Source organism: Ranitomeya variabilis, chromosome 3 (assembly GCF_051348905.1).
Source record: "Ranitomeya variabilis isolate aRanVar5 chromosome 3, aRanVar5.hap1, whole genome shotgun sequence".
In the NCBI taxonomy this organism is placed as follows: Eukaryota; Metazoa; Chordata; class Amphibia; order Anura; family Dendrobatidae; genus Ranitomeya; species Ranitomeya variabilis.
In genome coordinates this window covers 465,762,374-465,779,896 of record NC_135234.1, presented here as the reverse complement: position 1 = coordinate 465,779,896, position 17,523 = coordinate 465,762,374, and the positions used below count along the sequence as shown (strand labels likewise).

General features: G+C 41.6%; 1 protein-coding gene across 1 annotated transcript in view; it reads right to left on the bottom strand.

The window, feature by feature from the left end:
• Positions 1-5,418: 5,418 nt before the first annotated feature.
• Positions 5,419-17,523, bottom strand: part of LOC143818313 (sodium/hydrogen exchanger 2-like) — a 180,540-nt gene continuing 168,435 nt past the window's right edge. Inside the window, exons 8-12 of the mRNA XM_077299665.1 lie at positions 13,026-13,184; positions 11,857-11,953; positions 7,245-7,379; positions 6,373-6,463; positions 5,419-5,967 (exon numbers count right to left, since the gene is read on the bottom strand). Coding sequence (XP_077155780.1) covers positions 5,609-5,967; positions 6,373-6,463; positions 7,245-7,379; positions 11,857-11,953; positions 13,026-13,184 — 841 coding nt within the window. The 3' untranslated portion in view covers positions 5,419-5,608. The remainder of the gene's footprint in view (positions 5,968-6,372; positions 6,464-7,244; positions 7,380-11,856; positions 11,954-13,025; positions 13,185-17,523) is intronic.

Below are 17,523 nucleotides of genomic sequence, written 5' to 3'. Positions count from 1 at the left end.
AAACCAGGAGAGGAACAGTCATAGGAAAAGTATAATAGAAACACGTCACCACTTATGTATTTATCACCCACTCCTGGTTTTGGCTTACACATACTGAGTTAAAAAACTGACCAAATACTGATCGTGTGTGATTGATAGCTTGACACCAGCCAATAATTGGAATCTATTGGTTCTCCTTGCAGAGTTCCAGCAAGTGTAGGGTGTCTTACAAGCTATACTCCTTGTAACAAAACGCACATTATGCAAAAAAAATACATTGACTCACATGGTAGCTACCAATATGATGTTCAAGAGAGACCCTAGTTTAAAAAAAAAATAATAATAATTAAAAATAATGCCTCATTCATAATTGTATTATTTAATTTATTTTATTTTGGGGGCATTTGAGATATAAAACAAATCGGACCAATTTTCAAAAGTATGGAGTCCAATGTTCTTCCATTTCTGGTCTGTGATTTTTTTTTTCACCAATATGTCATCCTTTTTGCTCATGTGCAAAAAACAAACATCTTTTTCAAGATTCTACTCATTAAGCAATAAAAAATGAGCCATCTGAAGGCAATTGTGCACTTTCCAGTTTTTTTTTTTACTGAACTGTTGATTTAAATCAGGGGTGGGGAACCTCAGGCCCCAGGGCCAATCGCCCTCGATGACCTTTTATCAGGCCCCCGAGCAGATTCTCAGGGACCGCATTCTTGGGCAAGGAACTGTATTTTGATTGCCACCAGCTCGTTAATTTCTTCTTGCTCTGTTAGCACACACACGCAGTGTTCACTACTGAACACTGAAGGGCATGCAATGAAAGATTACGTCCTGAAACCAGTGCCAGAGTCAGGATGTACTTTGTGAGCGGAGTTTGTATGACCCCTGAAGGATGGTATAAATATCCAAATGACCCTTGGCAGAAAAAATGATTCCCCACCCCTGATTTAAATGGACAAGTTTAATCCATGACTCCGAACACAAACCGACATGCTTTAGATTTTTATTTTTTTTTTGCTAACACTCGATAAACTTGTAAACTTGCCCTATAGACTCACCGGGTTGCAAGTTTTATCCTTGAAAAACAAAGAACATGTATGTGAAAAGCGGAAATAGATTCTGAATGAGGCCAAAATTCAAACAATGTCAGGAATCTTTCTAAAACATTGGACTTTCATTGTATAATGAAAAGTTATACCTTCTACATCCGTACCGTAAGGTTTTCAGCTTGCAGCAGTCCTTGTTTTTTATTATGAGCAAATCATCACAAGTTATACATTCTATTTGTGACATTCTTAGTAAGTGTGATACAACATATAGTACTTTCTCATGTATTCTTATATCTGTCTTGTGTATTTGGAACTTGTAGGAAAATATTGTGCCAATTCTACTAATAAAAGACGATCAAGAATAATGTTGCTTAACTGATGACCATCATCTCGGATGTAAATCGAAATGCATGTATAGAGCTGATCTATGTGATGTGGGTTACTATAGTCTCAAAACGTTTTACTTGCATGCGGTTTATTATAGTCCCAAAGTGTTCTACTACATGGGCCCAACCCTAGAATTATAGACGTAAGCCATAAGCTTTTTATCTTATTTATTTTAGAAAATATGCACTGCGTTTCAGCAATGGTTGATTAAATTGGAAAATATTTCCGCAGGTACTGTAATAAATAACATTCCAAAATCAAGGTATATATTAAAACATTCTTGAATCATCTTAAAATCAGTTATAACATAAAAACAGTGCATATTAATGGGGTTACACTGCAGGCAATAAGTGCGTGAGTCCACAAGAAACCTCCTCTGAAGTGTAAAGGTGCATTTACCCCGCACGATTACACGATTACTGAGCTCATGAATGTGAAGTACTACATGGCAGCAGGTTTGCTAGTACTGTAGTGATAATCTGCTGCTGTCTGATTAAAGAGTGATTTTATCAAAACTGCAACACGCAGCCCAGCAAGTAACATATCGCTGGAATCAAGGTGTCTCTACATTATGATGCTCTTAGATTGGCAAAAAATTGGTGGCTAGTTGCCAGTCGGTAGTCATTTAACACTATGCATGCGCAGTGTATATGGTCCTTTTGGTATAAGTGAAGGATACAGAGGATATCGGGCAGTTTTCTCAGAAACCCTTCATTGTAGGTAACACAATCCAACAGTGGATATAGAAGAGGATTTAAGGTTTCCGTCTCCAGCAATTACTGACCTGTCTAAGACATGATACTTTTTTAATTGAGGAGAAAGATTGCATTGCATATAATGTATATTGAGTAATTCTGTAATGGAAACTACACCCTTTATTATAGCCCAGAGCTGATTACTGATAGTTATCAGGACCAGTCATCATCAGCTTATTGAAAAACATAAACCTGACTGCCCAGATAATGCCCTTTAAAGATTTTTTTCCCATGATTTAGGGCTCCTTTTTACTTGCGAGACACACGTCCGTGTCTCGCATGTGGAAACCAAGCTCTGGCACCGGCACTCCAGAGCGGAGCGTGCGGCCGCATAGGAACACATGGAGCTGCACGCTCCGCTCTGGAGTGCCGGCGCCAGAGCTTGGTTTCCACATGCGAGACACAGGCGTGTTTCTCGCAAGTGGAAACAAGCCCTAAAGGTGATGATCTATTGGTGGGATATACCATCATTTCCTAATCAGTAAGCAGTAAATGGATCCTTTATGGCAAATCTGCACCTCTCTGCACAGTGGTTAAAAACTAATTTAAAAAACCAAGGGACAGAGGCACCAGGATAGGCGGCAGGCCCATGGGTCAGACACAGTGGGGAACATAAGTATTTGATACACTGCTGATATTGCAAGTTTTCCCACCTACAAAGAATAGAGTGGTCTGTCATTTTTATCTTAAGTACACTTCAAGAGACAAAATCTGAAAATAAAAAAACAGAAAATCACACTGTATGATTTTTAAATAAATTTATTTCATTTTATTGCATGAAATAAGTATTTGATCACCTACCAACCAGCAAGAATTCTGGCTCTCACAAACCTGTTAGTTTACCTTTAAGAAGCTCTCCTACTCTGCAATCATTACCTGTATTAATTGCACCTGTCTGAACTCGTTACCTGTATAAAAGACATCTGTCTACACACTCAATCAAACTCCAACCTCTCCACCATGACCAAGACCAAAGTGCTGTCTAAGAACACCAGGGACAAAATTGTAGACCTGCACAAGACTGGAATGGGCTACAGGATAATAGACAAGCAGCTTAGTGGAAATGCAATAACTGTTGGCACAATTATTAGAAAATTGAAGAAACACAAGATGACTTTCAATCTTCTTCGGTCTGGGGCTCCATGCAAGATCTCGCCTCATGGGGTAAGGATGATTCTGAGAAAGGTCAGGAATGAGCCCAAAACTACACGGGAGGACCTGGTCAATGACTGGAAGAGAGCTGAGACCACAGTCTCAAACATTACTGTTAGCAACACACTACACCGTCAGATGATACTAAAATAGAACCTTTTGGTATCATCTCCACTTGTGGTGTTTGCAGGAAGAAGAAGAAGGATGAGTACAACCAAAAGAACATTGTCCCAACTGTGAAGCATGGTGGGGGAAACATCATACTGTACTTTGGGGAAGCTTTTCTGTAAAGGGTACAGGAAGACTGCACTGTATTGAAGGAGAATTTATGTGGTCATGTATCACGAGATTTTGGCCAACGACATCCTTCCCTCTGTAAGAAGCATTTCAAAATCCTGGAGTGGCCTGCCCTGTCTCCAGACCTGAACCCAATAGAAAATCTTTGACGGGAGCTGAAACTCAATGTTGCCCAGCGATAGCCCCGAAATCTGAAAGATCTAGAGAAGAAAAGTGGGCCACTGCTGCAGTGTGTGAAAACTTGGTCAAGAACTACAGGAAACATCTGACCTCTGTAATTGCAAACAAAGGTTCTGTACCAAATATTAAGTTCTGTTTTTCTATTGTATCAAATACTTATTTCATGCAATAAAATACAAATCAATTATGTAAAAATCATACAATGTGATTTTCTGGATTTTTTTTTAAGATTCTGTCTCTCATAGTTGAAGTGTACCGACGATAAAAATTGCAGACCTCTCCATTCTATGTAGGGGGGGAAACTTTCAAAATCGGCAGTGTATCAAATACTTATTTTCCCCACTGTCCATTAACATAGAAGACCCTTTTAATTAAATGATCTCTGATTCACTGCATTCTGGGAGAGTTACAGTAGGTTTCCCTTTAAGTACAGCACGTAGTGCAAAATGGACACTCCCCAAATTGCAAGCAAAATCTTGAGGTCAGATTCAGTAAAAGATAAGTAATTTAATATGTCTTCAAAGCTGCTCAACTTTTTATGTAGGTTAAAATTGTATATAAAGTATCAATTACATGTTTAATGGAGTTGTGCTTAAGCCATGTGTTGTTTTTGAACACGTAAGAGTAGAAATCCTGTGTGCATCTATGGTCTTTACAACAAAAACAGACTGTCATACAATTCCCACCTTCCTACTGGCAGATTCAAGGCAGGAATACCAGACAAACAGTGCAATGTGCCTTTTCATCATGGACATATACTTTTCAGCAGACCTCTTGGTATTTTGATCCTTTTCTCTTACATTTACAAATAGGATTGTACAATCGCGTGTAAACACATTATCACACATTTCTGAGTAGAACAATAAGTTAGCATCCTGTAGACGAGATATCCACAGTAAATAGAACGAAAAGAGTTGTAATTTAAATATCATCATGCATCTCAAGTAAATTAAGTAGACCATCTAAAACAAAGGGTTAAACTTAGTGTTGAGCGATACCGTCCGATACTTGAAAGTATCGGTATCAGAAAGTATCGGCCGATACCGGCAAAGTATCGGATCTAATCCGATACCGATACCCGATACCAATACAAGTCAATGGGACTCAAGTATCAGAAGGTATCCTGATGGTTCCCAGGGTCTGAAGGAGAGGAAACTCTCCTTCAGGCCCTGGGATCCATATTAATGTGTAAAATAAAGAATTAAAATAAAAAATATTGATATACTCACCTCTCCGACGCAGCCTGGACCTTACCGCTGTGAACCGGCAGCCTTCTTTGCTTAAAATGAGCGCGTTCAGCACCTTCCATGACGTCATGGCTTCTGATTGGTCGCGTGCCGCTCATGTGACCGCCACGCGACCAATCAGAAGCCGTGACGTCATCCCTCAGGTCCTAAATTCCTAGAAGGGAATTTAGGACCTGAGGGATGACGTCGCGGCTTGTGATTGGTCGCGTGGCGGTCACATGAGCGGCACGTGACCAATCAGAAGCCGTGACGTCATGGAAGGTGCTGAACGCGCTCATTTTAAACAAAGAAGGCTGCCGGTTACCAGCGGTGATGTCCAGGGGCCTCCGGACAGGTGAGTATATCAATATTTTTTATTTTAATTCTTTATTTTACACATTCATATGGAACCATACACTGGAAACTTCCGATTCCGATTCCCAATACCACAAAAGTATCGGATCTCGGTATCGGAATTCCGATACCGCAAGTATCGGCCGATACCCGATACTTGCGGTATCGGAATGCTCAACACTAGTTAAACTTCAATTTTAGCAATTAAAATCTAAGGCTGGCATCACTATTTTGGTGCTCGAGGGTGAGGTCTATTCTCTCTAGATCTCTGATTTCGACTGTCATGTTCTGATGTTCTTCTAACTCTTGGTGGAGCAATTGGTGCCACGTTTTCTTCATTTGGCCCTCTGTCTTCTCTTAAAGTGCCAAATCTTGGTCTAGGTAGGAGTGGTTCCTGAACGCCTCCTTGTGCTGGAGAGTCGCTGCCTGAGTTCTCAGCTTTACTATTTTGCTTTTCATCTCTCCATTCAAACTTGATGTTGTATGGAGCGCGTTGTCGTCTCTCTTTCCGCAAAATCTCAGCCGCTCTGGGGTAGAAATTTAACTCTTGGCTGGAGTTACCACCATCTGAGTCTCCATCGCCCACTGTGCAGGTGCCAAAAATACCAGATTTTCAGATTACAAATTTTCCATAACATACTGTGTAATTTTGCTGTGCTATATGTTTTACCATAGATGACAAATATTTAGTCTTATTCTTACATTGTACACCATTCACAGAGACAACATGAGATTTTATTGATGGGGTTTATGCCCCTTCAGCTGTCGGTAGCTTGTTTGGGTAAAGGCAGGCCATAGTCTTGAAAATCAATTGGTCCATCAATACTATTAGTTGCAATACCAGACACAAGCTATAGACAGTGTGGCTCTGTCCCTTGCAGAAATCAGCCACGTATGTCTAGTCCTGTCTAAACCCATTGAGTTTTCGGTACAGAAGACCTACAAATGTTTGACTTTGGATAAGGGAAATCTACATGCTTTGGTTCTCACCTCTAAAGGTAGCTGTATTCTTTTTTGGTGGTCCTTCAGACAGCTTTGTGTGCCCAGGAAGAGACAGATAACGAGCGTGATGTGTAGTGGCCTGTGTAAAAGAAATGTACAATATAACTCACCAAGTCGTGCAGTTGCCAGAAATGTCCTTCTTTTCAAATATTATTCACTTCTCACATGCCATTTCTGTCTGAAATACATTGAACCCTTCCCAAAACACCACCCATTTGAGAAGTTCCATCATGTTTTATGCATACCGGACATATTCTTTGAGAAGTCTACTCTTTTAGAAGACCATTTTTTAATATCATTTTAGGTGGTAGTCTAAGAGGTTTTATATGTGTGGATAATGTTGAGGCATTACCTATTTGAATGCAATATTTCCTTCCATCAAATATACCTATATATTGAAATTCGATCCCACAAAAATTAAAGGATCGGTGCTACTAGCACACCCTTATAATCCTGTACTGGAGGATGTAGGAGAATCTGGAGATTCATCCTTGAGAACTCTCTCTAAAATATAATTGCAACTATTTTAAGATTAACTTTCCTGTAGCAGGGAAATTAATGTTAATCTACAGTGTGCCCAACCCACAGTTAATAATAGAGGTAGTGGTCCATCCTGATTCTCCCATCCGAAGTAGTCTTTGTAATTACCCAGCCCCAAGAGGTAACTCCATCCTAACGTGCCTTTTGACAAAGGAAGTCTTTACGAAGCTAACAATTTCCTAATTCCTCTTGCTATTCATAATTTCAGAGTCTCCTTGTATCCTGGAGCATATGTCAGGCATCACTGAAATTCTCGTACATCCGAGGAATATCTGACCTACTGTAAGCTCTACATAATACAAAAACCAAAGTAGTCGTACCGGTCTGTTCCTTGTGATAAGGCTGTTATGCTTCTTTATGCTCTCTCTCATGCTGTGCCTCCGGCGGATCAGTATTTCTTTGGCTTGTTTTTCATTGGTCCCACTTGCAAGATTGTGTCTGTTATAGGAAAGTGTCTGCAACAATACAAATATAATAAGACTACACACATGAGTCACTATTACTTTGTGTGCCTATGGCAAAACTATTCAATGCTTTATCTACATCATATACATTTGCTTTACAGTTTCTACTATTGAATTAGTCAGTCTTAGATCCAAAGGCTGTACACAATTTTCTCCTAAAGCCCTGCTTAAATTAGTGATATGGCCTCCTTTCATAAGGGAGCCATAATAGATATGTCAGATTTTATAAAGGTACCTAATGAATCCCGATTTGATGACTCTTGGCATATAATGGACTTTTTCAGGCTTCTGCCAAGGTTCTGGGATTTTTAAAGCTCGATAAGTGCTTCAGATTATGCTAATGCTGCCATGAAAGATAACTAAAAACACCAGTGTCAACAGAACCTTATTAGATTCAGGACGTTCTTGTATTTCTTGATGAATAATAAAAGTGTTTCAGAGGTGGAAGAAGAGTGGGAAATGTTATAAAACAAAGAAATAGTTATCTCTTAATTCCCACTTAACCCTCAGCTTAGTGACTCAGATGGTCCCCAGCAATACTGGAAGTAATGATACTCTATCTAGAATTCATGTGACCGCTGCAGCCAATCACCTCAAATGTGATATTTCCAAGTAAAGGATGTGACCATTAAGACCAATAATTGGCTGCAGCGTTCATAGGAATTAAAGAGGTTCAAGTGTGAATATCGCCCTTGATTTCACAACATTTGAATGAGGCTTTTTACAAATTGTTCATATGTTTGCTTCTAAATGTTCATCTTTTTGTATCATTTTACGCTCTTTTTCTGTCCAGTGTGAATGTTTCTGAATCTTGCATAGTAACACCTACTGTGGTCTCTTTCTAATTGCTTACATATTCAACAAGGCAACCTGGTCCTATATCATAGCATACACTTCCAATATATCCAGATGTGCTGGGACACATGTGAAACATATTTCTAAGTGTAATATTTTCAACGTATCTAGCCAGTTAAACATGGTAAGTGGACAGAGCAGGAGACAGGTAAGCTATGCCAGATATTCATACAAACATGCTCCTCATTCAGTTGTACAACATCATCTAATTTTCATACCTCTCTGCATCATATGTTTAAGCTGCTGCTTCCCTTCATCTCTATTGCCCTTTTACATATTCTACACAGTCTATCTACATCAATCCCTTACTGACGTTTCACAATCACTCCAAACCATCCACTACTACCATAAAGCACACTAAACGCTCACACAATTCATTGAACTAACTGCTCTTTCTCATTTTTCTCCATCTATTCGCTGCCGACATCTCTCCCAACCCTGGACCTCCTTCCATTATTATACATAACTCGTCCTGCTGCATATAGAAACCCTGCTAATCTAATCAACATTTGTTGCTCACCTTCTGCTGTCTCTTTTAATTGAGCCCCTTGTAACTCATGGTCCGCATGCAACAAACTCGGCAACATCCAAGATTTCATCTTTTCTAACTCCCTTAACTTTCTGTCTTTTACTTATACCTGTATCCAGCATTCTGATACCAAGACTGCTGCTGCTCTGTCATATAGTGGGCTACAATTCTCACATACCCACAGACCTGAGAATAGACAAGGTGGAGGTGTTGGTCTGCTCCTTTCATCACAATGTATTTTCCAGGTTATCCCCCGGTTCTCTCACTTATGTTTCCTTCCTTTGAAGTCCACACCGTCAGATTCTTCAAACCCCTCTCCCTTTGACTGGTGGTTGTATATTGCCCTTCAGGCTCCTCTTGTCAGTTTCTCGATCACATTTCCTATCCTGCTCTCCCTATCTGCCTCTCATCTTCTGTCTCTAACATCCTCCTTTAGGCTTTCACAGCTTTCCAACTTTTCTACACATGAAGATGGGAATACTCTGGACCTAGTCTTCTCCCAGCTCTGCTCACTGCATGACTTTACTAACTTTTCTCTCCCACTCTGTGCCACAACAGTCTTTCCTTATCTGTCAAGAGCTGTCTCCACACCTAGGATACTCTCACTTAACGGACATACAGAAATGTAGAGGCCCATCAATAACCAGTAACTTATGAACAATATACAATCATCTTTAGCTCCCATCTCCTCTCTCTCCTGTTCAGACTCGGCATTGTCACATTATAACAATACATTGCAGAGTGCCCTGGATGAAGCAGCACCTGCTAAATGCAGAACGACCCAGCATGGACGACAGCAGCCCTGGCACACACTGCAAACATGTTTTCTCCAGCGCTGACCAAGGTGTGCAGAGCATCTGTGGAGGAAATCACTTTTAGCTGAAGACTTCATCCACTATACGTTCATGCTCAAAATGTATAACTTTGCGCTCCATCTGGCTAAATAAGTCTACTTCACCATCCTCATCACATCACTAGCCAACTATCCAAAATGACTTTTTGAAACCTTTCACTCTCTCCTAAGCCCTAAAGTATAGGCCCCCATCACCAACCTCAGCACTGATTATCTGGCCACTTATTTCTTACAAAAAAATCAATCAAATCCGTCAAGACAATTTTGCACAATCCTCTCAGAGCTTGGATCCCCTTCGTGCCCGCACCTCAAGTTCACTTTCCATCTTTGAGCCTGTCACAGAAGAAGAAGTGACCAGGCTCTTTGCTTCTTTTTGCCCTACAACCTGCTCCAGTGACCATATTCCCTCACATATCCTTCAGTCCCTCTCCCCAGCTTCCCACTACCCACCTAAGAAAAATATTTAACTTCTCTCTTTCTTCTGGCATCTTTTCCTCTTCATTCAAACATGCCATAATTACCCCTTTACTTAAAAAGCCATCCCTGGGCCAGAACAGTGGTGCTAACCACAGACTGGTCTTTAATCTTCCCTTTATCTCCAAACTCCTCCAATGCTTGGTCCACTCCCGTCTCATCTGCTACCTCTCAGATAGCTCTCTTCTCAACCCTTTCCAAATTGGTTTCCGCTCTTCACACTACTGAAACTGCCCTTACTAAAGTCTCTAATGACATATTAGCAGCAAAATCCAACGGTCACTACTCACTGCTGTTTCTCCAGGATTTCTCTACAGCATTTGACACTGTAGATCACCAGATCTTCCTCACCATGCTCCACTGTATTGGCCTCAAGGATATTGTCCTCTCATGGTTCCCCTCCTATCCAACCACTCATTCACAGTATCTGTTGCTGGCTCTTATTCCTCTACTCTTCCCCTTACTACTGAGGTTCCTCAATGGTGAGTCCTAGGCCCTCTCCTCTTCTCCTTATATACTGCCCCTATTAGTCAAACCATCAGTAGATTAGGTTTCCAGTCTCTATGTCGATGACACCCATTTATACACCTCTTCACCTAACATCACCCCTACTGTAATACAAAATACCAGAGATTGTCTGTCTGCAAACTCTAACATAATTTCCTCCCTCTATCTGAAACTGAATTTCTCCAAAACTGAACTCATTGTGTTTCCTCCCTCTACTAACCTACCTATACCTGACTTAAGCCATAATCCAAACCTTCATCTCCAAGACTTCTCTCATGCTGCTCAAATCTACTCGAATGCAGTTTCCCAAACGATCTGACTGATATCTAGACCCCATGTTTTTAAGCGTGCTTTAAAAACCCATCTGTTTAGACAAGGTTATCACCTCAACTCACTAACCTAACTCTCCTGTCCCCTCCTAAATGTTAATCATAATCTGCTCCCTCCTAATCATCTGTTTCCAAACTCTCCATGCACCCAATAGCACATGGTTACTGCACTCAGACAGATCCTGGTTGATGTCCAGATCATGCAACTTAATATGGAAACCCATATCCATAATAATGATGGCTGTACCGCACATAACAGTACGTTCTAACTATTGTGTCCCCCTATTTCCTTACAGAGTGTAAGCATGTGAGCAGGACCCTCACTCCTCCTCTAACTGTTCAAATGTGTTACATTGTAATGTTTTTATTGTCTACACATGTCCCCGCTTAATTGTAAAGTGCTGTGGAATATGTTGGTGCTATAGAAATAACAATTATTATTATTATTATTATTAAGAGGTTTTCAAAGCCAAGGCAAATATTCAGCATTGTACCATGCCAAAATCTAACAATGTGGAACATACACACTTTTAGGATTCAGCTCTACTTGTTGGTTCGAGTCAATAAACAATTTACTTGCCAACACGCCTTTCTAAATGTCACGTCACGTGACGATCGTTTGAACTGGAAATTAGAATTGAAACCTAACAGTATGTATAGTACATCTTTTATGATTCAGCATGTTGCAGTGCTGTCCGAAAATTTGCCTTGGCTTTGAAAACCTCTGCGAAGACTGGATTTCAGCACTTTTGATACCACAGGACCAAAAGGTTGAAGTTGCAGTTGTGGCGAAAGGGTTCAACAGGTAAGTAATGCCTATTTATTTTATAACATTCCTTTCTCTTTGCCCACTTTTGAAAAATCTCAGAAAAAGCCATTTGAACAAGTCATTACTAAACATAACAAAATACATTATCTTACACGTTGACGAATTTGGTAGAGGTTCCTTGATAAGACATCTCGCATCTCATTGACTTCAGTTGAGGAAAGAGGTTTCACTTTATTTCTCTCATATGTTCTGGTTTATGAGAAAGAATAAGACAGAAGATGATAACATAAAGCAAACAATTCTAAAAATATTCTCTTCACTCTAAATAGTAAAAAAAACTTAAACATTTTGAAAAATAAAACAATTTTGCAAATAGTATTTTGTCACTATGTTCAATCTGCTCCTTACTAAGCAGGTTTAGAAGAGGAGACTGTTGGAGAAGGGTAACACTTGGCTGCAAGACCCAATTACCTATGTTTTGCTTGAGGTCTGTACTACTGCAATTAAAGGTTTGCTCATACTAGTGTATAATAGCCGAATGCTATCCGATGTTTTAGATAGATAGATCTCGGCTCAATGTTATACTGTGGAGCAGTGCAGATCTGCGATTATTTTTCTCATTATGATTCAGCATGAGAAAACAATTGCAGCATGCGGTGAGTGGCTCCGACATTCAGATCACACGCACCTATACAAGTCTATGGGTGCGTGTGAAGCATCATGCTGCACTCGGATGTTATGCTCACAGAGACAATGGAGAAGATGGAGTATTTACATTCTTAGTCTTATCCGCACCTGTGATGCGACAAAATGAGATCACACTCAGATGGACACTCGGATCAAACTCTGATCAGTTTGAGCTGAGTGTCATTGGCATAATCGGCCCAATTCTCTCACATGAGAGAATATACGGCAGTGTGATCGAACCCTAAATCTCATTATTCTGTTCTCCATTCATAAATGTTTGGTTCTAGGTTTTCATCAAGGTCCAATCAATCAGGACCCAGCACCTCGGCCTATCAGATGCTCTCAGTGTCAGCGGCCGCCATCCGGAAATGCTCAATTACAGGGCCGCTTCGTCTTCTGATAGTGACCGCGGCTGGGTAGTGCACATCTGCCTCCTAATCCAATGAAGTCACACACACACTCTGTGTGGCAGAAACTAAATCAGATGCAGAGCTGAGAGGGTTTCTACCTGGCTCCCTCCGCAGAGTCATTCACCTACTATGCATACCTGTGGAATTAGCAATGCAGTTTTTTTTCAGTTTAGTGTAGTACACAGTATTTGACACCCTGCACATAATATTTAGGTGGCACTTACCCCAAAGAGGATACAGATGGATCTCTGCTTAGGCCAGTCTCTGCCATCTCAATAGCTTGCTTTATTTCCAGCTTTTTGTATAGCGAAACTATACTCGATTTGGGCTCATGTTCTCTAACCAACAGCTTTCGCAAAAAATGTTGATCAATATATTTAAATCTATTGGGAAAATACAAATATTTAATTTAACTATAGATATGTAAAAAAATAAAAAAATGAACTTTCAAGGTTAAAGATGTGACAGAAACCTTGGAAGGTTAACAAGCAGCAAGTGCACATTCAACCAACGTCATCAGTCAATTATTGACATGCAGTAGAAACTAGAAGTCATTCTTATGTCCAGCTCTGAAATCTTAGTAAATCAGTTACAATGTCACCATAGTGATATTTATACCTACGCTTAGTATAAAATGCAATGCCTCATTCCTTTTGTGTAGAAAAATAATAAAAAAATAATATTAAGTATTTTTGGGCCATATTGTAATTTAGTAATATTGGGGCAAGGGGTTATATGGCAGAGTTGCTTTTCACATGAGCGATACGAGTGGTGAATAACTTTTCCCTTTTAAAAGGACTCAGAATGACTGTTCAAACCCAGTACAGGTGCTCAGGGCATTATGGCGGCCAATAATTTATATACACCTTCCCACCTGCTTGGTTTACATCTGCTCCCTTCTCTGGCCCTATGAAGCCAGAGCTGTCAATCAAAGAAGAGGGGGGTGGAGATTGAAGGAAACCAAGTGGGTGGGAAGGTGTATATAAATGATTCGCCTCACCATGAAGCACCATACGACAGGACTTAGTTTAAACAATCATTCTGTGCTTTAAATTGGTATCCAAATCCACTGCTATAAATCTCAGACAAGTGCAGGTATCACTTCTAGGACGTCAACTGATCTCCAAAATAAAGGTCATTGACCCCTCCCTACCATAGAAGATGGCCACTCAATATTGGCAGAAGATGAATGGGGAGGTAATTTGTATACATCTCTCTCCAATCACCTCTATGGGAGCTGCTGAAACAGCTGTACCTGTTTGCTCACCTTCTCATAAATGTCAACTGAGAGAGGCGCAATGGGATTATTAAGAGTAAAGCAGTGATCAACAACCTTTTCTGGTACCAGTAAAGTGTTGTGCTAACAGCCTAGAGTTTCATAGTTCCCATAAACTACAGTGGAGAGAGCAGCATGCATAGATGGCCACTTCTTTAGATTATATTCTCCTTTCTGGAGTGCCAAACAGGTCAACGGATTCTGTTCTCTTAATATATGGGAACCTAGAGATGTGAACCCTGCTCCTAAATTGTGTGCTCCTACTCTTCTCTCACTGTGTAGCTGCTCACATTCAGGTTTTTTGCCAGATAAGCAATTTTTGACTTATATTTTAGGGTCACGCAGAATGGCATTCCAGGCTGTATGTAGCCTCTTGGACTGCAGATTGCGCATCTCTGGATTAAAGCATACCATGCCATATTTAGCTCTATTAACATTAAAGCAGTATTGGTGTTTTTCGATAAATTATATCCATAGTCCCTGTGTTGTGGATTATGGAATTTATAGCTATGGTGTCTCCCACTCAATTAGGAATATGGGTGGGCATCCTAAAAATGCTGTGACAGATGAGTAGAGTTAAAGATCAATAGTTATTCATATTTCGACAATTTCCATGTGACCATGAGGCGAGCTTCCAGGGCTGCTGAGCGCAGATGGAAAAGATCCCACTCCAACGACCACTTCATCGCATTCAAACAGTCCCTCACTACTTTCAAGACCACACTCGCCACAGCTAAACAAACCTACTTCTCATCTCTCATATCCTCCCTGTCTCACAACCCTAAACAGTTATTCAACACCTTCAATTCTCTCCTCCGTCCCCCAGCACCTCCTCCCTCCCCACTTATCTCCGCTGAAGACTTTGCCTCATTTTTCAAGCAGAAGATTGATAGCATCAGAGACAGTTTTGGTCAACAACCCCCAGAGCCCTTCCTCCCGACTTCCCAGCCCTCCACCTCCAAAACCAACTTCTCCACCATTACAGAAGATCAACTCTCCACGCTACTCTCAAGATCGCATCTCACCACCTGTGCACTTGACCCGCTCCCATCCCACCTCATCCCAAACCTCACCACAGTCTTCATCCCAACCCTAACCCATCTCTTCAACCTATCACTAACAACTGGTGTTTTCCCCTGATGCTTTAAACATGCCTCCATCACACCTATCCTCAAAAAGCCCTCTCTTGACCCATCCTCTGTATCTAGCTATCGCCCTATATCACTTCTCCCTTATGCCTCCAAACTACTGGAACAACACGTCTACCTTGAACTGTCCTCCCATCTCTCTTCTTGCTCCCTCTTTGACCACTTACAATCTGGCTTCCGGTCACACCATTCCACTGAAACTGCCCTAACTAAGGTCACCAACAACCTCTTAACCACCAAGAGCAAGCGACACTACTCTGTTCTCCTCCTCCTCGACCTGTCGGCTGCCTTTGACACAGTGGACCATTCCCTATTATTACAGACCCTCTCATCCCTTGGCATCACAGACTTGGCCCTATCCTGGATCTCATCATACCTAACAGACCGGACATTCAGCGTCTGTTATGATCCGGTGACCTTGGAGCCGCATGAGACTTTCTCAGGAGAAGGTGGAACCTGTACTGACCGCAAACCCTAAACTGTCACCGCAACTAGAAGTAGCCGTGGGGTGTACCTAACACATCCTAGACACCTCGACACAGCCGGAGGACTAAATACCCCTATAGATGGAAATGTGAATTCTATCTTGCCTCAGAGCAGAACCCCAAAGGATAGGCAGCCCCCCACAAATATTGACTGTGAGTATTAGAGGAAAGACACACGCAGGCAGAAATCAGGATTTAGCAAAAGAGGCCACGCTAGCTAAATAGGAAAGGATAGGACAGAATACTAAGCGGTCAGTATAAAACCCTAAAAATATCCACAGCAGATAATACAAAAATTCCACCATCTAACTAAAGACATGGAATGTATATCTGCATCTCCTGAGAATCCAACTTGACTGAAATATCCAAACACAGTCTAAGCTGGACAAGAAAAAACATTGAATAGTACTGAATTGTAAAGCACACAGCATGTGTGCTGCAGAAACAAAACCAGACACTTATCTTTGCTGATTTGGCAGCAGGGCAGGAGGAACCAGACAGAGATGCAAAACCTCCAAGAACAATGGACAACTGGCAAGGGCTAATGAATCCTGCACACCTAAATATCCCAGTCAGAGCTGCAATCAGCAGGGACACCTGCCCAGGATTGCAACCCAGGGACAACTGCATTACTACCAACAACCACCGGAGGGAACCCAAGAGCAGAATTCACAACAGTGTCTCCCACTCACACACCACCTCCTCACCTCGCCCCCTATCTGTGGGAGTCCCACAAGGTTCAGTCCTTGGGCCCCTGCTCTTCTCCATTTATACCTTTGGCCTGGGACAGCTCATAGAATCTCATGGCTTTCAGTATCACCTCTATGCTGATGACACACAGATCTACATCTCTGGACCAGATATCACCTCCCTACTAACCAGAATCCCTCAATGTCTGTCCACTATTTCATCCTTCCTCTCCGCTAGATTTCTGAAACTTAACATGGAAAAAACAGAATTCATCATCTTTCCCCCATCTCACGCGACCCCCCAACGAACCTAACCATTACAGTAAATGGCTGCCCACTCTCCCCAGTCCCACAAGCTCGCTGCCTCGGTGTAATCCTTGACGCTGATCTCTCCTTCAAACCACATATCCAAGCCCTTTCCACTTCCTGCCGACTTCAACTCAAAAATATTTCACAAATCCGTTCATTCCTCAACCAAGAATCTGCAAAAACCCTAGTCCATGCCCTCATCATCTCTCGCCTTGACTACTGCAACGTCCTGCTCTGTGGCCTCCCCTCGAACACTCTCACACCCCTCCAATCTATTCTAAACTCTGCTGCCCGACTAATCCACCTGTCCCCCCGCTATTCCCCTGCCTCTCCCCTCTGTCAATCCCTTCACTGGCTCCCCATTGCCCAGAGACTCCAGTATAAAACCCTAACCATGACATACAAAGCCATTCACAACCTGTCTCCTCCATACATCTGTGACCTCGTCTCCCGGTACTTACCTACACGCAACCTCCGATCCTCACAAGGTCTCCTTCTCTACTCCCCTCTTATCTCCTCTTCCCAAAATCGCATACAAGATTTCTCTCACGTATCACCCCTACTCTGGAACCCTCTACCACAACACATCAGACTCTCGCCTACCATCGAAATCTTCAAAAAGAACCTGAAGACCCACCTCTTCCGACAAGCCTACAACCTGCAGTAACCACCGATCAACCAAACCGCTGCATGACCAGCTCTATCCTCACCTACTGTATTCTCACCCATCCCTTGTAGATTGTGAGCCTTCGCGGGCAGGGTCCTCACTCCTCCTGTACCAGTTATGACTTGTATTGTTTAAGGTTATTGTACTT